Here is a 27,845-nt window from a genome sequence, read left to right on the forward strand (position 1 = left end):
CCGATCACACTAGTGCTGTTGTCTTCTCTTCAACAAGGGATTATTTTGTCTGCACCATTTTGTGAATATGTATTTGGCTTATGTTAAAAGTCACAAACTAATCACTTGCTGGTATTTTTATTTTCTATCAAGAGAGAATATGTGTCATTAACTGATTTTCTGCCTGTTTTTCTGAGGAATTAAATGAGCCTATAACCACTCAGTTGCCTAGCAATGCAGGCACTGAACCCCAGTACATGCACCGCTTCTTTGTAAAAAAAGAGTGTTGAGAAAGCCGTGTCGATGACAGGCCCGCACACAGTTACGTGTGAAGGTTGATTAGCACTGTTTTCAGGAACAAGCTTGGTGCTATCTGGCCCAGGAACATTCATCAGTGAAATAACGCAAGCATCTAATGTGCAAGCCACCAGCTTAGTAAGGGGCAGTGAGGATACCAGCAGTAACGAGGACACTGAGGTTTAGAGTGGCGTATCGGCTACGTTGGTTTCCTATACCTGACATTTACCACTTAGGACGTCAAAGATGTCATCCAGCGACACGCATTGAGGTGTAGGCTTGTCAAAAGCAACCAGGGAACGTGTGATCTGCTGAGACCCCATCACCGAATCAGCTGACTTCCAAACACTAACCTCTGTCACAGCAATTCAAATTACTTGACAAATTAGTATTTCAAGACACTGTGGTCGTGGCTGTGATTGCATCCGAGATGATATGTGGGTGAGAAGGATTCATCTACCAGTGACTAACGCTCTGCCTGTAACTCCTGGTCTGCGTATCGGATTTATAGCACCAGCACACTGGGGCTTGTAGGCTAAATTAGTGTTGTGAAGGTGTGAAAAACGTGAAGTTTAATTATCGTGGCTGCGACGAGCAGTAAGATAACAGAATAATGAGCAGCACATTCATTGTCTACATCACTAATAAAAGTTTGTACCACATCCTTGTGGCGCTGGAGGTGGGGGGCACACAGCAAGAAATGTCCAGGTTGGACATTCAGAGCAAGAAGTGAATACGGTGCTCTTAAACGGCGGATCTTGCACGTATGCTCAGCACAGGGGTAACCAGTTAGCGGACGAGAGAGTGGATAACAGGTGTGCAAGTCACCTGTGTCTGCGGGATGAACCTTCTACAGGTGTGCAGCTGGGTCAGACTGAGAGAGTCTGGTCCTTTGAAGAGGTGGGATAAGGAACCCCCTCTAGAGCAGGCAGCAGAAGAGCGAGGGAATGAGAAAAGTTGTTCTGGTACTCGGTAGGATCGAAATGACGAGAGAGATTTCTGAAACCTGTCGAGGGCATGAAGATGTTGTGTGGGACAGTGTTTCTATAATTAAGGGGTATTGAGGAATCTGGCTAATGTGGCACGCACACGCGTGTTGTGCCTAGGGGCACACGCTCGGAGGAGTGCGTGCTGAGCCCTGCACAGCGATCCAGAAACTCATCACAAAGAGCTCTTAAAATATACCGCTGGGGGAGAGGAGCTGAGGCTGCCAGCACGAAGAGGCTGTGAAGTTTAAACTTTGCTTAAAAGCCTCTGCAGTCACCTGAAAAACCTCTCTCAAAGGCTTTCAAGGGAAGGAGAGTTTTGAGTTGTCTTTAAAGCTCCTGAACTACCTAAGGCTATAGCCTTAAGGTAATGCCGTGCAGAGGGAACAGACCTGTAGCATGACAAAGATGGAGCTGATATCCACACTGTGCATTTGGGCCAAGTAGACCCCCCGTGGTCCATCAGCCTGAGCACTAGCTGGAAGCTGCATGGCATGGGGTGCATGAGGGGCACCCCTGGAGAAACGCTTTCAGGTCGAGCATCAGCCAAAGCAAAGGCTCATTCACCTGCAGTTTCTCTACCATGCAGGGGCCAACCGCAGGTTAAAAAATTCACTCTCTGGGACCGCCAGAACACTGGCCCATCTCTCACCTCACCTGCAGGATCCACCTTCAAAGCTCTCTCCTAGTGTGTTGGGAAGGGATGGCACAATGGTAGTGCGAAGAAGGAAATTAGGAGACAGCTGAGGTGCCTTCCCTTTTCCCTCCCTTTCCTCCAGAGAGCACAGAGATGGGTGGGAGGGAGGGCAGCCCCCACACCCTCCTTGTCCAGAGGGAAGCTGAACCCCCCTTTACCGCCTGCTTGGCGGATGCTCAGACCATCAAAAGCTGGAGGATACGCTGAGGTGAAGCTCTATTGATGTGTATTACTTTGAACCTATGAATATTTCATTACTGGAGAGAGAGAGAATATGAATCAATAATTCAGGAGTAAGGAAAGAGGAAAGCCTGGGTTTGAACCACTGCTGGAGGATGCGTTTCACTTTTTGAAACAAACTCTGTCGTTTCCTCAAAGACCATCTTAATGATATACACCTTCAATCTTTTCCATAACGTCTTAAAGCCACTATACTCATTAGAGGAACAATCACCCAACACTCTAATCAATAAGCAAGATTTAACACAAGGTTTCAAACCACAGTCTTCCTTCTGGAGGTCATCTCTGTTCCAGAGGACCAGATCCACTGGAGGCAGGGGAAGAAAGAAGAGAGAGAAAATGGTGTTGGGAAACACCAGAAGAGGGAAGAACAAACCAGAATTAATTGAACTATAAAGTCATGAGGAGGGAAGCAATGTAGTTACGCAACAGCAGTGATATTTCTGTTCTAATTTCATTTTGAATGGAGCCTTGAAGAAAAAGAGGAGGTAAAGGATTACTGATACAGAAGAAATAATCTTAGTTTTCCAGTGAAGCAAAACAGGTTGCTGCTTCTAAAGCATTCAACTGAGTTCTCAATTTCCAGCTAGTAGTGTTTGGAATGTCTGTAATTTCAAAGGGCTTAGAAGAAACTTGTTTTGCTAAATCCATACCTGTTTGTTTGCAAATACTGTTTCAAAATGCTTGCTGCTCAAAAACATATATTTTGAAATTGTTGAAATATATTGTTTCCAAAAGCATACATTTCAAACCAAAGTCTTCTGATACGGAGGTTAGAATGCCGTTATAACAGTAAACTTTAGAGACGGTTTTCGAATGTGTAAAAATGAAATGTGTCAAAATGAAACATTTTACCTCACCGCTCTAAATTTTTTTTACATACAGATTGAAGCTATTTCTTTGTATTACTTGTTTTTGTCCTGAAAAATCGCACAAATTGTTTTCCCAACCTGATCTCTCCCTTTGTGGTAATCTGTGCAAGAAGAGCAGCATGCTATGTTACTTGAAGCGGCAGAACACTGGATGGATGCACATTTTCTTCCACAGGCAGCACTTAAGACATTTATCCTGTCCTACAGCGAGAGAACTTTTTTATTATCTTGGTTTTAAAGACAAAACTTAATATTGCCCATATGTACAACAGCAGTACCAGCTTTTGCAACTCCTTTCTAAAACTAGCATCGTTGTGAGTGCTCATTTGTTCAATAAAAGCAGAACAAAGGCTGGAATATCTCCCCAGATTTTCTCAAACAAAAAAAAAAAGAAAAAAAAAGAAAAGAAAAGATGGCCTGAGGTGTATTTATTTTGGTGAATGCAGTCTACAGGAGAAGTACAGGCATAAGTAGGTTAACTTTAAGCTGACAGGGCAGGCTTAGTCATTAAATAATTAAGTTTGCGGATAAAATCCTGACAAAATCTCCACTAACTTCAGCAGCATTTGGATTTCGCCCCAGGTGCTTTTACAGGAGGCATATTTCTTTCTACAGCAAAATAAAAGACAAAGAAAAAATGACATTAAATAGTTCAATATTTGGCACAGCTGGGATCAAGATGACGCACTTAAGCACTAACCTACATCTTCTCCAACGCCGTATGTTACCCACACCTCACGGAAAAGCTGGGGGCCCTTAGCAGGCGGCGGTGAGCCCAGCACGCCGCAGGATAGGGCCCACCCAGCAGCCCCCTCCACGTCTCTCGTGGATAGGCCTGAAACATTTAGGTGCATGTGGGAGTAACACCCAGGGCTGGTTTTTTATGCAGCTCTGCTCACAAAACCCGAATTGTTATTTGAGGAGGAATGGAGTTTAGGCACCTTTGGGACAGATGCGGGTATAGACTAGGACCTGCATCCAGCCCGGGGCTGACGCGGCCATCTCAGCTGGCCACCCCCCGCCCCTTTATTAGCCATGGAGAGAAAAGGGCACTTCCAGGGTGCAGCTCGTCCCGGCTGCTTGCAAGGCCGGCCAGCCCGCACCGCAGCGGCAAGTCGTGCTCACGGGAAACCAGATGCAGGCTCTGATGCTTAGAGGAATCTCACCTTGCCTGCCTGAATGGGCTGGTTTCAACGGAAAAGAAAGTAAAACCACAAAACTTTCAGTGTTTTCTGAGGCCTTCCCAGCTCCTTTAGCATCCTTGACCGACCGGTCATGGCATGGCTGCCCTCAAGACTGGGGGAGCGGGTACATCCCGAGGGTCATACCTGCCTCCGTGGCTCACCTGCGGTCATATGTTTTGCTTCTCTTAATGCTTCTTCAGTTCATTTTCTTTGCAGATTCATTCACAGGACTCATAAACATAATGACTGACATCATTTGGCGCTACACTGGAGATTTCATGGCTCCTGATGTCGTCTGCAGAGTTGTTCGCTACTTCCAGGTATAGAAACCTCATGCTCCCCTGTATGCCCAAGCTCGCGTGGCTTTGTGTCGCCACAGCAATAAACCCTAACAAAAATGCTGTATAGACATTGTTGTAGCATCTAGTAGTGCTAAATGCTAAAAGAGTTCATTTAAAGTTGAAATACTTTTAATTAAAACATATTAAATATTTTAAATTTTGTGGACAAGATAAAGGAAAAAGGTCTGGGTGAAAATACAAGGGTTTTTTTTCTTTTTTTCAGTGAAAGTTTTCAAATATTCTTAGTTCAGTGTTCTCGCTGCACACCATTTTCTGCAATATATGTGTCTCAACTGCTGCCTCATATACCTTCTGCCCCAGGTGGTCCTTCTATACGCCTCGACTTACGTCCTCGTGTCACTAAGCATAGACCGGTATCATGCCATAGTTTACCCAATGAAGTTCTTGCAAGGAGGTAGGAGAATTTTTGTACCTTGCTACCACTATGGGTATTATTGGACAGTTTTTTAGCTTCAAAATCCTTAATCTTGTTGCCATGAATTATTCATTCATGCTGTAGTAACATTTGGACTCTGTTACAGTTTTCCAAATGGCAAAGGAGCTGTGGTTTCGAGATTTATTAAGCTGCACTTAGCCCTCAGCAGTTTTTATAAGCATTGTGTTAGCAAAGAATGAAATGACATTTTTAAAGTATAGAGGTTTTCATTATCTTCCAGAATGTTGAAAAGGTTATTATGGGCAAAAGCTATCCCTTGTAGAACTATACTGACTCTAGGAGCAGCAACAGCTATATTATCTCTTTATTCACACTAAAAAATAACTTAGATAGAGAGTGCAGTACTGAGAATTCATACAATAGTTTGATAAGAGAACTTCAAAAGCTATAGCGTATAAGTTTGGATAACTATTGTTTTCTTGTAATTTCTTCTATTTGTTATTTTTCCAGCACTCAAACATACCCTAGCTGCTTAGCAGTACAATTTAAAGAATATTATTTCTTTCCTACAGGGCCTAAAGTGGGACGTTAAGTATGTTGCACTGAGTGAATAAACAGAAATAGCAGGTGTGGAGGAAGGGGAACAGTTACAAGGACCATGAGGTCCTCACTACAAGAAGGACGTTGAGGTGCTGGAGCGTGTCCAGAGAAGGGCAACGAAGCTGATGAGGGGGCTGGAGCACAAGTCTTATGAGGAGCGGCTGAGGGAACTGGGGTTGTTGAGTCTGGAGAAGAGGAGGCTGAGGGGAGACCTTATCGCTCTCTACAACTACCTGAAAGGGGGTTGTGGTGACGAGGATGTTGGTCTCTTCTCCCAAGTAACTAGCGATAGGACAAGAGGAAATGGCCTCAAGTTGTGCCAGGGGAGGTTTAGATTGGATATTAGGAAAAATTTCTTCACCGAGAGGGTGGTCAGGCATTGGAACAGGCTGCCCAGGGAGGTGGTGGAGTTGCCATCTCTGGAAGTGTTCAAAAAACGTGTGGATGTGGCGCTTCAAGACATGGTTTAGGGAACATGGTGGCGCTGGATTAACGGTTGGACTTGATGATCTTGAAGGTCCTTTCCAACCTTCTGTGATTCTGTGATTCTGTGAGGTCTGGAAGATACAACTATCATTATTGTTTTGGAGTCATGATGGCTTTTAACAGCCTGCTCTATTCAGGGGATGGCATTAATGGTCCTTTCTGTCCTTAAAAACCTATGCATCAACCACAGCCCAGGCAGTGGTGCAGCTTTGGCAGAGGTTAAGGCCTGAAAAGTTCAAATACTTTGTGAAGTTTAGCCTCATGTTCCCCAGCGTGCAGACCAACATCTGCAGACTGGGGGGGACTGATACCAAGGCTTTCTCGGCGGGCTGCGGGACGCACGGCGCGCGCGGCGGCTCCCGCCGACCCTGCACCCGGCTTGGGAGGGCTCAAAACCCACCTGAAGCACCGACTGCCGGCGGAGCGGGGCGAGCTGTGAGACAGGCTCGCTGACATTTCGTCTTCATGCGTGGCACGGGAAAAGCAACACTTGTTAAATTACGGCCTGGGCTTCGTAAAGAATTTGGTGACTAATCTTTGCAAACCACTCGGTAGTTGGGGGGAAAAAAAAAGCACCAAACCACCTCAAATCTTTATAAAAGCCTTTTTTTGACTCAGTCCCATTTCCTACACCTATACCATAAAGTTTTTTTCTTTTCTTTTTAAGAGTGGGGAAGAGCAGACATAGCAGCCAGCCGAGGGGCAGTTGGGTGCAGCTCTTGGTGGGGGAAACAGGCCATGAGCAGAGATAACGCTGGCAAGGCTCGCCTGCCTCTGGCAAGGGCTGGCTACACATCGGTGGACAAGTAAAGATCGCGTTCAAAGGGGAGAAGGAGGCAGCTTTAAATTCAAAAGGATCCTCTAGAGTGGTATATTTACCATAGCAACTTCATGGAATATACATAAATATTCACCCTTTGCACCCAGCTACTCCTAGCAGAGGTGTCGTGGCAGGGGCTTTTGAAATGCCCTCTTAGCTATTCTGCAGGCAGAAAACAAAGAGAATTACAGAACTTTGTCATTGGTAATGACACAGAGAAACTTTTAAAACAGTTCTGAGCCAACTTGTGGCAAATTTCTTTCCAAAATGAAACACTCATCCCCCCAAATCATTCAATCAAGAAACAAAAGAGTTGTTCCTCCTTATCAATTTTAAAAATTACGTTTCCATGTAGCCTTGATATATAATTTTGGAAAAAAAATCAAACATTTTGCTTTGAAAGTGTCAAACAATTTATTTTTTAAGAACTGTGATTTAGTTACTAGCCTCAAGTCATGTTAAAAGACATTTGCATGGCTTCTAAGAAGACAAACTTCAACAGTTGAATATTTTATACTCACTTTTCAAATACATAAATGACCACAGAAAGTTCAGGATGTGGAAGAATTATACATTCTAATCCTAACGCTTTTACTGTACAAGGGACGTAATTCAGTAACCAAAGGGGTCATTAAAAAGAATTGTCAAACAAAGATCAAAATGAAAAGAAACTGAGAAGTTATAGCAGAAGACATTTTGTAAATATTCCGCCATCTTGAAAAGACATCTGCAAGCAGTATACAAACTACACAGCAGGAGACAACAGCACTGCTTAAGTAAAAGACAAAATCCAAGTAGGTGTAAACTCTCCCTTACACGGCTCTGGGCTGCAAATGACACTAAGGTCCATCAGATCAATGAGATTCTGGAACAGTTCTCTCTCTGGATTTAAAATCCAATTTTAAAATGGCACTCGCTTTATAGAAAGGTTGCATAGCGCGGAGCAAAGGGGATGGTGACATGGGTCCTTCAGGGGAGTCAGCACCAGAGCTCACCCTGAGATTCCCTCTTCACCCTGGCATGAAAAAACTCTCCATTTAAAGAGCAATATTGCTTTTAAAGGGAAATACTGAGAATGGCTGAAAGAATATCATATTTCAAAGACTATTATTTATTTGATTGGGTTTATAAACTGATATAATTCTAGTTATATGATTTGCTGACATTTAGAGCATATTAGAGCATTTACAAAAAACACCGTAAAAAAACACTGCTTGTGAGGCAGCCAATTAGTATTAGTCTCATAAAACAAAAATCTACTTACCTAGATGCTATAAGTGGTGCCCTGTAAAGCCCTTTGGCCTAGCAAGACCATATTCTACCGCATATGGGGAACACTTAAAGACAAGATTAAATGAACATTGCAGGTAAATGTTTTATAAAACACAAAGATAAAAAAACACTCTTGCCCAACCCAAATTGCCCACTTCTCTTCAAATTAAGGGCGTTGCTACACAGTGCAAAAAATACAGTATATTATCCAAGTATGATTTTTTCCCCTTAGAAATAGAGACGTGGGCCCCACTGAGGCTTGTATGTTATGTAATGCAAGTAGCTAGCTCACAATGTAAAACTCCTTTCTGTCAGGAAATGTTTTGTGAAAATACCTTAATATTTCTCCTGTTAAGTTTATTCTGTTATGCTTTGGGAAACTTTACAGATCTCCTTTGCCTGTGCAATATTTACAGACTTAATCTAACCCTCTCACTTACGTAGATGTCATCAGAGTTCCCTTAAGCTCTAGATTAGCAAGACTGTATTTTGCTGAACGTGAGTAGCATTTAAAAATGAGCAGGATAAGTGAATATTTGCAACTGATGTTTTATAAAGCATAAAATTACTTTTTGAATGTTTCTCCCACACGCTTTCATATTGCTTTTTGAGCTTCAAGGAGGAAAGACGTTCTTCTTGATATGCATAATTTAAAGTGATTTTCTATTTCACACACAACCTCGGGTATTTTGTAGGACAATAAAGTATTTCAGCACCAAAGCTTTCCAGATCAAAAAAATCTGTCCCCATCTGTTCCTCTTGCAATCTGACTCAGGAGGAAGAACTGCTGCTGAGAATCACTGGTATTCTACAGATCAGCCCTTCTCCTCCACACTTTTCGGCTGGATCTACCTGGATCTTAGCCAGAAGATGTGGATTTGTGAAAACAAAAGCCTTGGGTTTGTTTGCCCCAACTCACTGATATTTACAAAATCCCATGTGTGCCACCAAGGACCATTTGGTTTCCCACCAGTTTTCCCCACTTGGCAATGGAGGGGGCCAGAAGTCAAGGGGAAGCAGTAGCCCAAACCTGCCAAGTGTTTTGGGATCTTTCAGCACCTGATCTTGACCAGCAGGGTCTCCTAGTCGGTGTCTGTTGTGACATATGAAACAGGGCTGAGCACTTGAGCACCAGCCCACCATCATCTGCCCTGTCTCACGGTTAGCAGTCCACCCTTGGTGTGGCTTGGACATATGCCCATCAACAGGAGCTGAGTTTGGTCCCCACCATGATGCAGAGAACTGCAGGAGATGCCTGGGCTCTCCAAGACCATGTGTCTTTGGGGCAGTAAAGTTGCAGCTGGAGTCAAAGACAGTTTGTTTTGTAGTTTTGTTTCGATCCTGAACTGAGGTATTTACTCTTTCCTGATAGGAAATGTTTTGCGAGCTTTCTCGCTTCAAGGTGCCTCAAAATGTTTAATTTCTGTTCCAAGGAGGACATTTCCCTCACCAGTACACTCCAACCTAATTTATGTTTTAAGTAACCCCTCCCAGTCTCAGTCTTCTTCTGTTATCTGTAGCACAAGGGCTCCTTCTTCTTTTTTCTCTCTGTGTTCTCCTGCTGATCGCTGCTTTTCTGTGCCAGGGTACAAGCGTGCAGTAGGACAGGCCTGCGGTCCTTTGCATTCATTCACGACGTTGTCTTGGTGGCATAGAGGAACCATTTACACCTCAAGTTTCTGACTTGCTGACTCTGACCAGTGCCTTCCTCATAGCGTTTCAGATTCAATGGGCCCTTCACATCTTTAAACAAAACATGTAAAATCCAAGCCCATGATGACATGATCTTTTATCATAAGAAGGAGATGAAATCCCCATTCTCCTTTGCAGTCTTTGCAGCAACAGCCAGCTGCAGTTTCTTCCTCCTCCCTGCCTTTCTATCAGTACTGCTACAAGGGGCCAGTCACTCCATTAATACCATCTGTTTGACTCTGTTGCACAGAAAGACAAGCGAAAGTTCTTATTGGAGTGGCCTGGGGCCTCTCTTTCCTGTTTTCTGTACCAACTCTGATTATTTTTGGGAAACGGAAGCTCTCCAATGGGGAAGTGCAGTGCTGGGCTCTCTGGCCTGATGACTCCTACTGGATACCCTACATGACGGTGGTGGCTTTCCTGGTGTACTTCATTCCTCTGATCATTATCAGGTAAGACTGAATCGCAGTCAGCGAGCGTGTGGTGAAAGCTGTCAAGTGTGCAATCAGCTTAATGCTTTAATTTCTACTCATTCATTATGATTTCATTTCTACACCTGCCTTATAGCTGCTTCAGGTTTTATCACATAATGTGCGGGTCACTGTACTTGCCCCGGGTGTTCTCCATGCAGCATTAATGGCCAGAAACATTTTTTCTGAAAAAAGGACTGAATCTCTAAGTGTGTCGATTTATCTCCACAGATTCAGGCTTGAAGCATATCTTTATAAATCCAGTAACAATATCTAGCTGTTATGACAAAACACAGTTTTAATAAAAGAACAGGAAACCACACTTAACACTAATTAAACTAAAATTAACTTAAAGTGCTCTCAAGCTTCGTAGTACTAGAAGAGTGTTTCTTCACCAGGATTGGAAAGAAATCTCTAAGTGGTTGAAGCTGCCAACCACTCCTAAAATATGAACAAATGAAATATATCCCATTTTGTAATGGGAAACCTGAGCTGCAAATATTTGAGATTGATTTGCCCAAAATCACAGAGATGATCTGCAGCAGAATCTGCTTTTAAATGGATGTTAATTAATATCCCAGACTGTGCTTGATGATCAGTGAATTTGCTTCCCTCTGGGGTGCTGCCATTAGCCACTGTTAAACAAAAATTATCTAGCCATGAGGTGCTAATAATGCAAAGGAGGAGTCAAAAACTGATGTGGAAGAGGCGCAAAGTTTCTTAACTACCTTGAAAGGTTGTCGGTGGCAGCAACTCGTTTCCCAAGCCCAGAGATATTCCTTTCCTTTCTTTCCTTTTTATTCTCTTTCAGTAGCTCAGTTACAATAGGATTTCTTGGTGTCAATCTCTTCTTCTTAGTGGCAAAGACTTGCAGAGACTCCTTTTGCTCCCCATAATTTGGTGACGTGCTGTTTGGGCTGTGAGAGAGGAGCTGTGTTTGCATGTCCTTTGGACATCTCTCATGGTCCATCTGCTTTTCCAGCAGGTGATGAGCCATGAGCCTCAGTTAGCTTCCTGCTCATTAGCACCCCAGGTGAGAGCAAAGTGGGGGGCCTGATCTTTTCTAGATGATGACAGGACTGGATGCATAAGCTAAATAGCACAGGCCTTCTTGTGGTTTTAGTTCCTTTCCAGCTGAGTTGTGCCTTGAAATTTTTTACTGTTTAGGCATAGTGATTAGGTTCTGCAGCTTCTAATGGAAACAAGTTTATCTCTGATAGAACTGAAACCACAGGAACATGGAAAGCATGTTCTGCTTGAGGTCATCTAGCTGACTCATTGAGACAGATCCAACACTGATCAGTGTTGGTCCCTAAATAGCAGGGACAATTTTTATATTTTGCTCCTAACAGATCAGTTTGCTAATCCTTCCATTTTTGTGCCAGATTGCACAGACATACAAAGAAAACCATGACAAGTTCTCCCTGAAAAAAGGACATGACAGCAATAGAGGAAAACTACTCCCAGATTATCTAATCGCTCTTCCTTCCTAGACAGGATCATTTCTCTTTGTATGTTTGCCTGTATCATAAAAACAGCCTACTCTTAAATAAACCACAAAAATATTCTTGGGAATATGTAAATAAAAACGTGGCTCTGCAGCCCAGCACTAGCAACAAAAAGAATAAAAACACAGAGAAGACACAAAAAGTAATTCAACTGTGCAAAAGAAATGACACTAGAAAACCTTGAGGCTGGCTGTTGCTGTGAGACGAGTTTTGTTACGAATTTTCTCAAGTAGCTAGCACTCAGGAAACTCTAGCCAGCATCTTAAGTGTTTTAGGAGAAAGGCCCATAGCCTGTCCAGTTATTAGTGTTCCACAGGTGTGTGGAACATCTCTTTCACACTCAAACTCACAGATTCACATGCTTTCTATCGCAGATCCGCCACTCCTTTTTACATGGCATATATACTTGTTTGGCAAGAAAAGGCAAGCTGTATAGATTTTTTCAGAGCTGCTGACGTTACATTCCCCTCCTCCCTGCCAAAGGAAGATATTCAAACCAGGTCAGCTCTGTGACTCGCTTTACAGTAAATCCCCAGAGTAAGAAGGCGATGAAGACATGAGGGAAAGTCAGCGAAACGCCCATTTCATGAAATTGCCCTGACGCCTGAGACATGAATAAAGCATCCTAAAATTTTTGCAGCTTTAACTTTAACCGACTTCCACACGAGAAGTTTATGGCAGGACAGGAACTTAAAACCCTGGCCTTGGAGCCACGGGGCAGTGCGGTCCCCAAACACGTTCCTGTGCCAGTGTACACGAACACAAATGCTCCCACGTCCTTGCCAGCAGAAGTCAAATTCTTGACAGACCCTAAGTGGTACTGGGCACTGGGAGGAGGGAAGGGGGGGTGAGCCAGGGAAGGACTTTTTTGTGCCCATTTATTTCTAGTCGTCAGTGATACTATTTTCTTCAGAATAGAGAAGATTGTCTAAAATCACATAAAAAGAGGATTACCATCAGGGCAAGGTCAGCAGAGACATTATGAACAAACACCATGCAGTTTGGAAAGAACTGGCTACTTTTTTAGAACACTTTTTCAAGTTTCAAGCATACAGCTGAAGGTTGCCACTTCCCAGCTGATGCATCTGTAAAACATCTGTCCATATAGCCTCAAGGCATGACATCTATTTCTTTAAAATTTCCTGGCAGTCTGGAAGTTTAAAGTTAATCCACCTCATGTGGCTGTAGCATATAAATACTCTGGTAAGCAGTCTGCAGCTAAAGAACAGCAGGAATGGCTGTTAATGTCTGCAGGGACTCAATTTCTCTGCAAAAGCTTTGTTCCATGGAATCCTTTCAGACACACGGTAGTTTTGATGACGAACATGATGCTGTTTCAGAAGGGTGAGTGAGAGAGATCATGTACACTGTAGTTGTGTGTTACTCTGTCAAAAGATTAATTATAAAAATGAGAGGTGTTATTTAGTAAATGAAGGAAGGCATTTCTGTGATTTCTTTAACTTAATGGCTTTTTGCTGAAGATGTTATTAAAGAAAGGCCATAACATAATCATGGAGAGACGATCCATAAACGTGTGACTGAAAAGTCAAGGATCAGTATCCAAGAAGCTGGGAATATGAATAAACCAGAAGCCAAAGCACATGCCACGCTTACTGAGGAAGTGAGGCAGTGTGTGCACAGAGAAAGAACAAGACCTTTTCTGCAATAATTCATTTTGTTTGCTCAGCTACTTTATTTTCTGTGCCGAAGCACTCTGATTTAGCTGCATGGCAGGTGCCTGACGTAATGTGGGACACTGGCTGGCGGAGTTAATTCTTAATTAGTTCTGCCACCTGAATCTGCTGAAAACCTAACCTCTAGAGCAAAGCAGTTCACTGATGACAGCACTTTTTCTGGCACAGTTCATCCGAAGTGCATAAGGATAAAATTTTACTTTTCGTGTGCAGGACTTAATTCCACACCGGATATGCTGCTTTGACTGAGTGGTTTTCACTTGCTACAGCCCAGGTACCATCATCTTATAAGCTTCTCTCACCCATCCCTCAGCTCTCTTGGCAGAGCTGATTTCACATGTTCCTGACACAGCCCTCAACTAACTCACAGGAGTTGTGTCATTCATAACACCACAGACCATGGAATTAATTATTTACCTTGCGCTCAGTCTGGAAATCCCTTCCACCGATGAGCTAAGCCCCTAGACGTGGTGTGAGCCAACCCTATAGATTCCGAGCCAAAACACGAACCAGAAGAAAACAACAAGCTGTCTCTTTATTTTTACCGTATCTATAAAAAGGCAATCTATGAAAAAAACTGCAACAGCCCTGAAAGATTTAGGTACTTGGGAGGCCTCTTCCCACCACTTCTTCACAATTGGAGACTCAGCAATAAGTTATCAAACAGCCTGTGGATTTGTGGCGAGTTTTTTATCTCGTTATAATACACACGAACTAGACCTGACTAATGAAAAGAGAATGAAAAGCTGTGATTACTTTTTTAACCCAAGTGTGTGGTTATCTTGGAGAGCTGAGAAAAGGGGACGATATTTGTTATTTTCATGCAAAAGTTCCCCTCCTCCCCACTGTCTCAGTGTTGGTCAGGGAGAGACACAGACACTGCATCAGGTTCTTCTTTACAGTGTTTAAAAATTTGGCCTGTTCTTCCCTCTTATTTAGACTAATCTACCACTTTTTCTGCAGTTGATATTGTCAAACTACCAAAACCCAGAAAATTCAGAAGTATTAATTAGGCAACCTGCAGTAATTAGTTCTCTCCTACTCTGGGACAGGTGTCATCAGCTATAACCAAAGCCATTTCTCCCAAGCTAAGATATGCCAAGCAAAGCTGAAATGGTATCTGTGGTAGTTGAATATCTCTGGGCATTGCTGAACAGAGATTAAATATGGGTCAAATCAAGATTACAGACTGATCTCCTGCAAGTATTTGCACCTGGCCCCCTCAGGTCCTGTGATGGGGGACAGGAGAACTACTGGGGTTTTGTTCTGTATCACTACTCTGTGCCAAATCATAATTATATTCTGGCACTTGAGTATCCAGCAGTTCAGAGTCTTTTTAGCTGTTATTCACGATTGCCAAACATATTTTCTATATGTTAACTGATAAATGTAATACATAGACATTTGTCTAATATAATTCCAAATTCAGGTTTAAAGAAATTGCAAAAGTTCCTCTTGAAGCACAGAGGAAAAAATATCCATCTGCTGCTTAAAATCAGTTGCTTTGGAGCAGCAGAAAAACAATTAGAAGGGAAAAAACAGAATCAGCTAAAAGAAAAAATATAGAACTAAAAACAAGGCATTGAAATGAAATTAAAAAATAGATTAAATAAAAGGTATTTTTCTGAATTCAATCAAGGAATGGGAATGAAAATACCAAAGGTCATTTTTTGAGCTTGATTCTACAAGCGTAATAATTTTTGCCTGCAATTTCCATTCTAAATAAAAAAGCCTAGATCTTGCACATATGTTCTGATAGCTGCTCATCTATTCACTTACCCATTACACCATGTCTACAATGGTTTGCTCAAATGAAGTTACCTATGCCTTTTGTCTTCAGATAAATGGTACTGTAAATTAGCTACCATAAAACATAACACAGCTGCATCACTTTTCACAAATAAAGTACAAGGAACAATAGGCAATTCTGGATAATAAATAAAAGCAATTATCAGGGAGCATAAGTGTACTTTTTGCCATGGTAAAGGCTCATTTTACTAGTAAATACTAAGGCTGGGTGGGATGCTATCATATTGGAATAATTAATTTTAAAAAATTATCTGTGTTTAAAGAGTGAGCAGATCAGTATCTCTATGATTGTTAATATCAGTACATAGCTTTACCAGAAGACATTTTATTTTCCAAAACAACAGTGATCTGGGAATTAAAAATAAAGATGAAATGGGACTATTCATGGTAGCATTTGTATGATTAACCATAAGTTAGTTATTTACATAGACAAAGAACGTTGTAATTCCCAATGGGGTCCAATTAAACAACACTATTAACTAATAACATGCTACAACAAACATGCATCTTAGTCCTTCAGAATTTGGATAGAGCTAAATTGCTTTTGGAGATTTTTTTGGAAAATTTAATTTGCTGAGTTACATCCATATTTTTCTGCCACCTCTGCAGACATGCATCTTATCAGGGCTAGAAAAATCACTGCATTTTCAGATGAACAACATGTCCTTTCTATGCTGTGGTCTTCACAGTCTGAGCAGCTCCTTCTCAAAAAGGCTTGGATTATTTTTCCATCCAGGTTTGACTACTCCACCTGAGCTGTTTCTTCCCTTTATTTAGTCTCTCACCTGCAAAGTATGGGCCATAACAATTCACATAGTATTTTAATATCATATTATGCATTAAAAGGACCACAGCACATGTTTATATAGTCCCCAAGAAGCCCCAGTGAGGGCTGGAAGACCAGTACACTGCACACTTACGGACACGAAGAAACCTGAAGACATCTGGACCTAACAAACTGTACGTTACACCTCCCGCTGCTTTCAGTGGAGACAAGAGCAGGCAGCATGCAGGCACGTTACACGTGTTGGAAAGTAAGATTTGTGGCAATGTGTACGGTGTGCTTTTACAACTTGGCAGCGAAGGCGGAGTAGCTTAATGTCAAGAGGAAGGAAACAGGGATTACGATACGGTGAGAAGGATGCAGACCATTGCCAAACACCCTCCTGTCCGTCTGAATACCACTTTGTCACCTGTCCCCTGATGCTCTTTGCTCATCTGCCACTTCATTTTCCATCAAGTGGGAATTTCTTCCCACCCTTTGAGATGTCACCGACTCCCATGTCCTCCTCCAGCTGCCTTTTACAGAAAGAAAGAAGCTACAAATACATTCTGAAAAAAAACCTGCTTTCCCCTTGTAAGAAAAATATGACTCCTGTTGCATAAATGCTCTCTTTTTATTGTTGTGGCTTTGAAACACACCTGCAAATATCTTTTATGATCTTAAGCTTTGGGTGGCACATTTCTGGAAACTCTAGTTTCTTAGCTCTGTGCCAGCATAGCCAGAGAAAAAAAAAAAAGATTAGGCACTAATAAGATCTGAATTCCCAGAGAGATCAAAGCATGAAGGCACAATTGTGGCTGGCAAAACAGTCACTGGGAAGTGTACCTAGTATGACAAGTGATTCGTCTTTCCTGACACCCACGCTGAGCAGCTTTACACCACCTCTGGTCCCCTCCTGATAAGGAAGGCTCCAGTAGATCCAGCTATAGAGAAAAGAAAGATGAATAGAGGCAAAAACACCAGTACAAATCCACTGTGTTGGCAGCAGTCTAGAAGCCACTGGATTAAACCAGGAATTAAACTTTCCCCCAGACTTCTAAAAATTAAGTGAAAATTAAGCACGTAATCTCATACATGAAATGCCAAGTGAAGAAGACAGCTGCTTTAACTGCACCTGGTGAAAGGGATGCTCCTACCACGCTCTGCAGCCAAGAGGGCAGGATTTCTGCGGTTGGAGGGATTCAGTTGGTCATAATTCAATCCTTGTGGCACTTGGCTGGAAGTAGGGAGTCTGAGTATTTTTACTACAGAGTTGGGCTCCTTCATCCTGATGCTTAGGCAACTCTGAACGTGTCTTGCTGGACGCATGCAGGCCTGCATCAGAGGAGATATTGTTTCAACTGCAAATAAAAAGGCCAGGCTAGAGGTAGCAGGGTAGGGAGAAAACAGAAACAGGACTTCTAGGAGCTGGCTGGAAAATTTCTTGAGATGACAACAATTATCATTATAATACATTCTTATTCATTGGAACAATCAGAGGAGAAATGATACATGAATTTCCCACCATTGTCAGTACAAAGGAACTCTCAAGTGCACCAGCTGATAAATAAACAGGTTCTTGAAAAGCCAGGAGATGAAAGGAAAATGTTCAGGTCAGCTGGGAGCCATGCTGGACCTTTGAAGGGATTAAGGAGGGCAAGCTGGAGTCCACTGCAGATGTATGCAAAACCCTCACTGGGCAAGCTCTGCTGCACAGCCCAGACTGCACGTTGAATTTCCAGCTCTCCGCTATTGAGCCTGGAAACCAGATGGTTCAAAATTCCACAGAAAGGAAACGTCCAAATACTGCCTTTGCAAGCGTTTCTAGGAGTTAAGGGTGCTGTAGGAAAGGCTCATATATCAGTCTGAAAGCTCTAATAAGGACAATGTCTCTTCCGACAATAAAAATAAGCCACATAGTAGTAAGACACATTTTTGTCTCTATAAAACACACTGAAATAATCTTCCTAGTTCCACCTTTCTCACACAGTCACCACTAAGGTTTATGGCAATTAATAGTCAGGTTGACCCAAGCCTTCTGTCATGATGTTTTGTTTGCACGTCAGGAAAATGTGGCAAGCCGAGTGCATTAGCTAAAATATTTTTAAATTATTTTTGTCTTCCTTGGCACACTAAAAAGGAAAACACCAGTCAAAAGTATTCTGTTGCTTAGTGATTGTAACTGCACGTTATGCACGCTTGCAGGCGAAAAGGCAGACAGAGCAAGGCGTTGGGGGTTTTTTATGTAAACTGCTGCAAAGGTAACATCCTCATCCAGGATGTGGGTTCAAACATCTCTTCAGCTTGAAGGAATTATTTTCACCTATTCTATATTAAATAAATATAATTCCATATTTTTTATCGCCTAGGGAAAAGTCATAACTTTCTGAAGTCATTATGGATTAGGACACTTTTCAACTTTCTCATTAGAAGCATATGTATATTCCCCTCTAAATATGCAAATTTTGGTAGATCTGGTTTTGAGTCATCTAACTCTTCCCATCTACCTGATACTTCTGTCCTCCTCGGTTTCAGTCCCAGGACCTTGAGACCTCAAATTGAGCACCGCGGTACTTAACTGCATTTCTCATGGATCTTCCCCCGTCAACGTCCCCAGAGTACCGTTTTATTTGTCAGCTTCATACTCACAAAGAAACACCAAACCAGAAGTGTACACGCAGCCAAAACAGGTCCATCTGCTTGCTTCCTCCATTTCAGGGCTAGTGTCCTTGCAGCTCCCAAGCCCACAATCACACCCCTGTGCAGGGATGAGGTGCGTCCTTCCTGGAGCTGGTACCCAGGCAAATTTGTCCTCAGCTACCTCAAAATCCCCAACAAGCTCTTGCCTGTGAGGTCTTGGACAAATCACTGCATTCCTCTACACCTCAGATTCGACACCAGCAAAGCCAGGACAACAATAATGGCTTCCATGGTGAAAACTTCAGATCCGCTTCTGAAAAGTAATACAGGACAGACATATTTTATTTATTACTGCTGTTGTCATTATAATTGTTCCTATGAAGTCCTGTCACCTCTGCAAGCTCCTTGCACATGGATAAGTACATTCATAGAGCACGAATGACTGGGATGTCAGTTAAATTTACTGTGGCTCATAATATCAATGACTCTTTCCCTTCTGTAGCATCATATACTTAATTGTGATTCGGACCATCTGGATGAAGAGCAAAGCTCAGGCTGTCATCATATCCAGATGCCCTGGTGAGTCTCAGCACACACGTGGCTCCAGCCTCATGATTCAAATCCGTCCGGTTCCCCCAAATCCAGGAATGCCTGGACATGTGGTGCCATGTTGGGCCCCCATCACTGCAGTGGGAATGGGGTTTCTGTCATTGTTCATTCATAACTCTTTTCTACATTTTTGACCTTCTTCCCTTTGACACTAAATCCCCTTTAGTGAAATGACAGAAAGCACCTGCAATAAAAGAATTACAAGGTAAAAAATCCTTATTCTAGAACTTAGAATCCCTATTCCTAGAACTTTGCCCATTTCCAGAATAATTTTTTTCTAGCACATACTTAGATAAGACTTTTACTGTACTTTTGTATGACATTGCAAGTCTGGATTTTGGTCAAGATCAGAAATTCCTGGCTAAGGAAAGCAACAAAATGAGCTGAGCTTTCCACCCCAAGACCATAAACTTTTTTGGACTGTTCTGATCAATTTTGGCAAAAAACCTGAGCACAAATCGTTTCAAGATCCTCACTTGTCAGCTGCCTTTTGTATTAGTTATGAAGAAAAGTATGCTCATTTACACTAAAGTGGTTTACAACACAACTGTGAGAGCACACAACGCTAGTGTAACCAAGTGGTGAGTGGAAACACATCAAACTATGGGGACCAAGTTGCTGGTACTTGCCTGAAGCAGGATCATGGATCATGTCTGGTACAGGAGGAAGTGTCCTAATGTCATGTTGCACATATTCAGACATCCTTATGTCATAACCTGACACCTGCCAGCTATAATTAAGATTTAATCCTCCTTTGACAAGCTTGAGCAGGACTGATTTCTAATGAACCTGCCTTCATGACACAATCAGAATTAACTAGTCTTGAAAAAAAGTCATTCTTCTCATCCAAGAGGTATATTCTGCTCTATAAGTCAACGAGTGATTTCCAGTAATATTAAGTATAGATTAATGTCACGCTTCTAGGTGGGATATTTCACTGATAACAAGCCCATATTAATTTTGTTTACATTTTTTTTCCTTACAAATTACACAGCCTTGCGATGCTGTTTTTATAAGAGGAGCAAAAATTAATGTACATAGAGTTATTTCCATTTACATTAATCAAAATTCCAGTCCTAAGTTTGGACTAGAAGAGTTTAAAGATGTTTTGATAAAAAATTACCTTCTTGTGTATTCACTACAGTGAACCTAATTATTCTGACCCAGCAACATGAACAGCAAATTGACATTAATAACAAGATCAGGCATACTATTGCAATCATGCTGGTACTGTTATTCAAATACAGAACTTGATTCTCAGAGACATAAGTGTAGCTTCAGAGGAAATGAGATCAACCAGCCTTGGTGTGAGACTGAATAGGATTTGCTTCTCAATTCAAGCCACACTTCATCTCTGAAAAGCTAGTCTAACAGCATTTCATATTTCATTACTGAGTCAACATGGAGAGTAAAATGCATGACTGATTATCCAAAGCATCAAAAAGAGTAAGAGGTTAAGGGAATGGAGTATGTATCTTTTAAAATCCTTCTGACTGAAACACAGTTAAAAGTGAACAGGTAGTCTGTTTTGCCAGGATGTTTATTCCATTTTCCTAATTACAACTGCCAGTTCCTTTCAGAAAATAACTCCTGTAACACCACTCTGGTCGCTTTTCTGTAGCTGTCATGGTGCATGGTTTTCATTAGACCGATACAGTTGGGCACACAGGCAGTGGTTCTCCTGACTAAGTGTGAAGGATCAGGAATACCCAGCTACCACAATGCTCCAGGAGCATCTCTTCTGCTTACATTTCCCCTTCTGATTTAGCGTCGCTCAGGTTTTGAGAGTCCAACTTGAACAGGTTTGCAAGTGTCTGAATTTCAGGACCTACTGAGCCCCTGCCTGACACCAGGGAAGGGTGGGCTATGTATCACCGTTCCCGACTGCAGAGGTACACGCTGACACCTCCATGCACCAGCCCCGCTCTTTTACTAGCTGAACTGTTCTTTCCTCAGGTGGAAAAACCTCTGCTGGCTACACCAGTCGTGGGTTCATATCCAGGGCGAAAGTGAAAGCGATCAAGTACAGCATCGTAATTGTCCTTGGTAAGAGAAAAGCCCCACAGCTGGTAGCTAGGGAGGATGCTGACGCTAGCAAGATAGTCTTCCTCAGCTCCCCCCATCATCAGCAGACAAAATGCAGTAGATGGCTCAGAGAAGGAGCCGTGCTTGACTCCCTGACTCGCCCTCTTACCTTGTCCTTCCCCTCTCTTCTGACTGATGGGCTCCTTCCTATTTTAGGCACCTGGCATAAGCCTCAAATGAAATGACATGCACAGCCCCTCATGTGCAGAAAGAAAGTAAAGGAGGGACATTGCCTAAAAAGAACAAAGGAAGGGGACATCTCCTTCCCATATGGGCTGCCAAAAGACTTGGCGAGTGAGTTGTCTTTTAGGTTTAGGGAGTATGTATGGCATGTTAGCTGCTGGGGCGGCGCAAGGGAGAGGAAGGAGAACTGAGGGATGCAGAGCAAATGAATTTGATGTCAGAAGTGTGTTTCCTGCCGAGGTGGGAAGAATGAACTCTCCTTTCCCAGCCAGGCAGCAGATGACTCAGTGCAGGTGTCCTCCGTCTCCCAGGGAGATGACATTATTCTGATAGAATTAGGAGGCTGACATTTTATCTTGATAAATAAAGGCAGCATCACACAGGGCTTGTGATTAGCTGCTGGAGACAGGCAGGAAGGCAGCTATTTACTCCCAAGGGCTGGCAGCCATCCCCTACCACTGAAAAAGAGATCACGCCTCTTTCCAATGCTACACAAAATTCAGATTGGACGATGTTGTGATAATAGCTACTACTGAGGTGCTTAGCTGACTATTCAGCGGTAGCATCTGCAGACATGAGAGGGGCAGGTGTGATTCATGCTTTTCAGAAGCCCAAGAACAGCTTCTCTGTGTCTGAACGTTTCTGCGTGGCAGTCAGAGAAAGCTTTTGTCAGAAACAACTACTATCGCAATGCCGTCAGATGTGAAGAGCTCACCTGGAATGCTCAGTATTTCAAAGGACCTTGATAATATTAGGCACGCAGACACATTAAGGCAGCTAACATTCACGGATTTCTTTAAAGCCACTTGAAGTTCTGCATAGTCAGTGCTATGAGCCGTAGGCTGACACTACATATTGCTATTTTGCCGGCGTCTGTGCATCGACACTGCTGTTTTGGTTACTCTAGAAAACAGGAGGGGAGTTTACCTCTTCCGTGCACATTCAGTGAGCACTCAGCTAACTGCCAACCAAGAAATACTGATTAACGTGACAAGAAAGCAAGCACGAGGTCACTCCGCTGCCTCATTTGGGTCAGGGAGAGAGGATGCATCTGATTTCACAGATACCTGTACATTGGCAACCCAGGTACTTATCGCTTAGTTGAGTGAACTGCCTGTCCCAGTGTTTCCATTGCAAGTCTTGAATCAAAAGTCTCTGTGAAAAGAGATGACATAAACATTTCTGAGGGACAGATTCATTTCCTATGCCTGCAAATAAAAGTAGATCTGTGGCCTTTTTATTTCCACCACCTCTGGACAAAAGCAGGGGCTATGAACAACGCGGTCCTCTCTTCCCCAAATTAATCTCTCAAACTGCAGTAAGGAATTAGAATCTTCCTGCACGCTCCATATACACAGCACCTCCAACCAGCACGCCAAATGACATGTTGGTCTGCCATAACATGGTGTGAAAGGGTGTCATTCCTTGCTCCTGGATGTCTAAGATCCCCTTTTTAATAGGCAGCTGTGTCAGGCAGCGCTGGCACGGAGCGGCACTTTGGTGGTGTGTGCATTTAGATTGGCTGCTCACTCAGGGGACCATTAAAAGAGCGCTTCACTATAACTGATGATGCTTTAACTGGCTACCTATTTACCCTTTATGTGTTGTGTAGTGTTCAAAAGTGCCTCGATATGTCTAGAGGGAGCACTCTAAACACTTAGAGGAGCACACATAATATATTTTATGGGCATTAAAATAAATATACAGACAAATAAAAGCACAAGCTAATAACTATTCTCTTAAATAAGACTCTGAATAGGGAGAGGGGTTTCTTGCATGAACAAATATTTATGTGTTATGACAGTCTCTCTAGGCATGTGTGATTACCTCCCTAAATAGCTAAGCTATCTAATGTCAAGCTCTTCCTCTCTCTGCCTCTCTTCCAGCATTTGTTCTCTGCTGGAGCCCTTACTTTCTTTTTGATATCCTGGACAACTTCAACATACTCCCTGAGACCAAAGAGCGCTTCTACGCATCCGTGATCATTCAGAACCTACCAGCCTTGAACAGTGCCATCAACCCCCTCATCTACTGCCTCTTCAGCAACCGCCTCTGCCCTCCTTTTGAGTATTGCTCCTTTGCTATTGCTCTGACTACCCCCTAAGAAGGGAGGGAACATACAAACACAGTCCCTAAACTGCCTACCTATTTTTGCCTCTTTTAATTCTGACGGTTCCTTATTTCCTTTAGGGAAAGAAGAATGCGAAGGCTGGGGGGGACTTTCCAGGACAGGAATGATGGAGGGCAGGAGATGCAGGTCCTGTCCAAACCAGAACACATCTAGCACAGACGACGCTCTGCAAAGCTACACTGGGACCTGTACCAAGGAAAGCGGAGGTCCCCCACGAGCCCTGAACACCATGAGCTGATGGACATCAGCTGGCAAGAGCCCGCACCTCGCTGCCGTTGGACAGCACACGTATTTTGGATCGGCACTGCAGCTTCAGCGCTGCCGGTGCCAAATCCAGCCCAAGGGGTTTGCATGCCACTGTTGGGAGGGCTCATGTTGGCCCTCTGTTTTCAAGCAAGCTGTAACATATATGTACTCTGAATGGCAAAAGCAATGTAAATGGTGTTTAGTCACAGTCTTCGCTCTATTTTTCAGGAGTCACTAAAAGAAACCTACTGTACTGTCTGGCCCATATAACTGATAGAGAGTATTTACAAGCAATTACAGAGCAGGGACCCTACTTAAAATGAAAACACAGGCACTTTTCCAACGAGAACACGCCACAAGCACTCTATGTATGGGTTTCATACGCAGCCACCTACGAAATCGTAGCCAGAGAAGAGGGCACTGAAGGGCTGGGTTCCTCCCTCACACCTCTCCTGGCCCCGCTTCTCAGCTCACGCCGGTCCTCCCAGCCGCACCATCCCTGAGGCTTGTCCTCCCCTTCCCCTGCGGTATTTCCCTGCTGTCCTACCTCGGCGTGTCGGCAGCACCCCAGGGTCCCCTGCAGGGCTCCCACACGACACGACTGGACAGACATTTATTTCTGGGCTACTGTATTAACTAAGCGTTTGCCAATCCCTCCCAGACCCCGTGGGGCATCACCCGTGCGGATCCTCGCGTGCTTCTGTGACGAAGGCCCTGAGCAGCCTTTTGGGGACCCTGTGGGGAGCTGCCACATGGGGCACTTCGTCAGCTCAGCTCAATCTCGCCACCCACGCAGCAGCATTTCCCTGGCTCATGCCCTGTGAAAATCATCCACGTTGCTTAAATCACGCAGGGAACCATACACACCTTTAGACAACCTCAGAGCAGGGAAAAGAGCCGAGTGAAGCCATAAAACTCAAATTATATTTAGAGAAAGTTATCTGTTGATGGACCAGTCTTGTAAAGTCATTGTAGGGTCCACAGAGCACTGGCCATCAGTCAGAGCTTCCCTGCACAGCGCCCAGGCAGCTCCCCTTCCCCCAGCCCTCGGGGGGAATCCTCCCGCCATTCTCAAATTTAAGGAGAAACGTTCTCACACAGGTGCAGTGGGTGGGTGGATGATACTGACTTTAATGTTCATTTTACTGCAAGGCAGCTTAAAGTGTTTGTATGATAATACACTCTAACCAGCTGCATGGCAAGTGTGTTCGTTTTTCCTCGGTAAAAAAACTGCATTCTTACTTAAGTGGAGTCAGTTTAAACAGGGTTTTTCTATTATTATGATCCTTTGCAATGGCTTTGTTCCCTGCAAAACAAGAACTGAATAAAATTTATTTATAATTACCTATATTACAAAAAAATTTTTCCTAAGTAGGAGATGCATAAGATCATGGGGCTTTATGTTCTCAGGAAAATAAATAAGGTTTCTCTTTTTATTATGAAGAAGTTCTATTATGTCTAGATTTTGGTAATAGCTTTATTAAAACCATGAATCTACACCAGCCTTTACAACAGCCACCTTGGATAGATTGTACATAAGAACTAGACAACGTTTTTTCTTGTGGGCATGTTATAACTTTGCCAAATGTAGACTGCTCGGTTTAAGCCTCATAGTAATATAGATTTTGCATTTTGACTTTTTCATCTGGTACATGTACACTGGCTACCTACTTTTGAAAAACTAATGGAGTTGGTAGACTTAATATCTGGAAATCAGATAACATTTCTGAGCAGTACTTTAATTTGCAAATTTAACATGACTCAATCCCACTAAAATTTATATATTATTCACTGGGGTCACCACATGAATTATCCCATCTAACTTAAGCACATGCATGAGTAAATGCAGGACCCCAGCCTTAAATGAAGTCATTACTCATTTATCTTCAAAGAAACGGTCTTTTTGTCTCATTCATTATTGTATTATATACCATTTACATGTTGTTCATATCCTTTTTCCTCTGGACATGATTGTGATGACCTTCCTCATACGAGGATCTTTCAGTTTAAATGGGCTTACACCACTTTTTACAAGCACTTAAATACAGAAATAAATAATTTGTCTCATTTTCTATCCTGCTTTCTTACTATGCAGGAAACATCATTTTACTACTTTTTCATATTCTCCAAAACTTTTGTTGTAAAGAAACAGAAAAAGCTGAATTTTTCCACTGCTCTGGAAAACACTTGCATAGCCCTCCTTTGTCTCTTGGGAGAGCGATTTAGGGAATTTCATTTGACTGCAGTAGGTTTCTTATTCTTACTCCACGTCTGCAACTTGCTCTACATCTGTTGACTCTTTAGCTGCTTAATGGTGACAGAGTTGTTACAGAAGACCCACGCCTATGGGGAGAGGTAGAAAAAGTCAGTGTCAAGGCCCAAGTGCACAGAGAGAGAGTCTGAACACAAGAAGAAGAGGACACCCAGCTGGTTTGTCTGTGACGGCCCACGCGGAGCTGTGTTTTTCGTCAGCTGTAACACTTCAAGATGCATCTGTGAGATCCTTCCGACATTCCCGCAGCAACCAGAAATATTGGTATGCGTGACTATTAGGACCTTAAATCCTGTATGATAATAAAGTCCTGTATGACTGTAGATTCCCAGGAAGCATGAAAAATGGGAAACTCATCCCTCAGAGAAGTCATATCAAACAGCATAGGACTAGGATACTTTTCAAACTAATGCTTTAATCCAAGAGAATGGAAAATGTGTGCTTTCTGTGACAGGTTCAAATAAAATCTGAATGAGAAAGCTATTTATCTTGCTCTTGGACATTTTTTGATGTAATTGAAAGTTCAATTCTCTTAGTCCAGATTTCCATCTGTTGCTAAAAGTGTAAAGCATATTTTGCCTTTCACCTTGGTTTTGCCTTTGAAATTTCTGTCTCCTTTTTTATTTTCAGTTTGAAAAAACTAATGCAAGACAGCAAAATTTAACATCTGAATCACTGGGTAATAATGGAATGCAAAATATTCCACACTGCAACCATGGAAGAACAGCAAATTAAAAGCCTACCTGGAAGCATTTTGCATCCTGCACACTGGTGACCAAGCCCTTAGAGGAGCAGAAATTATCAGTCCAAAAAAAAAAAAGGGGGGGGGTAGACACTGACTGGTTGGTTGTAGGTTTGGGGGTTTTTTTTAAAGGTACCTGTCATGGAAAAATAATTAGAACTTTTGATACGATACAGAATGATTTGTCTTCCACAGAACAAAGAATTTAATTCTTACACATCTCTAAAACATGCAAGGTATGAATGAATGAAGGTCCGTACTCTACAAGTTACCTAAACATTTAAATATGAATTGTTTTAGTGGGAATCAGGCACATAAATGTCATCACAGAAGTGGACTTACACAATATATTTTTTGAGTACTGTCTATTGCAAGCATCAGACCCTTACTGGTAGCAGTCTCGAAGAAGGGCACATAAGCAGGAGAAGTAAAAGCAAGTCTAGTACTTATTTTAGTTCAAGCTCTGGCATTTGCATACCAGACAGCTTTGCATCTATTAAGATTTCATATTTTCTTTACACTACAAGATGCAGGAAACCAGGGAAATCCTCTCTTAACAGGCTCCTATTCAAAACATAGGAACAAATGACTCAACAAAAAAAGAACATTTTCAAAGTGACTTTGGCAGAGAATTTCTCAGGAGATGAGGAGTGATTTGGGGTAACGCTGACCTGGGATAACTAAGAACGGTCTTTTGGCACTTGCTGTACACTTGCTGGCGAACTGCCGCAAGTTACGTGCCCCTTCAGGAAGCTCTTGTGCAAATTTGTTTCAGGCAAGAACCCGGAGGGCATCACACTACCCGCCACTTCACCTTACCCCTCACAAGG

The 27,845-nt window shown here is 42.7% G+C and overlaps 1 protein-coding gene across 1 annotated transcript in view; it reads left to right on the forward strand.

The window, feature by feature from the left end:
• NPSR1 (neuropeptide S receptor 1) overlaps positions 1 to 23,908 on the forward strand; it is a gene marked incomplete at its 3' end in the record, with an annotated part of 60,419 nt that extends 36,511 nt beyond the window's left edge. Inside the window, exons 3-9 of the mRNA XM_081996697.1 lie at positions 4,472 to 4,575; positions 4,918 to 5,011; positions 10,114 to 10,315; positions 19,250 to 19,326; positions 21,313 to 21,402; positions 23,511 to 23,691; positions 23,815 to 23,908. Of these exons, the coding sequence (XP_081852823.1) occupies positions 4,472 to 4,575; positions 4,918 to 5,011; positions 10,114 to 10,315; positions 19,250 to 19,326; positions 21,313 to 21,402; positions 23,511 to 23,691; positions 23,815 to 23,908 (842 nt within the window). The remainder of the gene's footprint in view (positions 1 to 4,471; positions 4,576 to 4,917; positions 5,012 to 10,113; positions 10,316 to 19,249; positions 19,327 to 21,312; positions 21,403 to 23,510; positions 23,692 to 23,814) is intronic.
• Between the last annotated feature and the right edge of the window lie 3,937 nt (positions 23,909 to 27,845).

The sequence above is a fragment of the Phaethon aethereus genome (genome assembly GCF_964289735.1).
Source record: "Phaethon aethereus genome assembly, chromosome: 2".
Lineage (NCBI taxonomy): Eukaryota > Metazoa > Chordata > Aves > Phaethontiformes > Phaethontidae > Phaethon > Phaethon aethereus.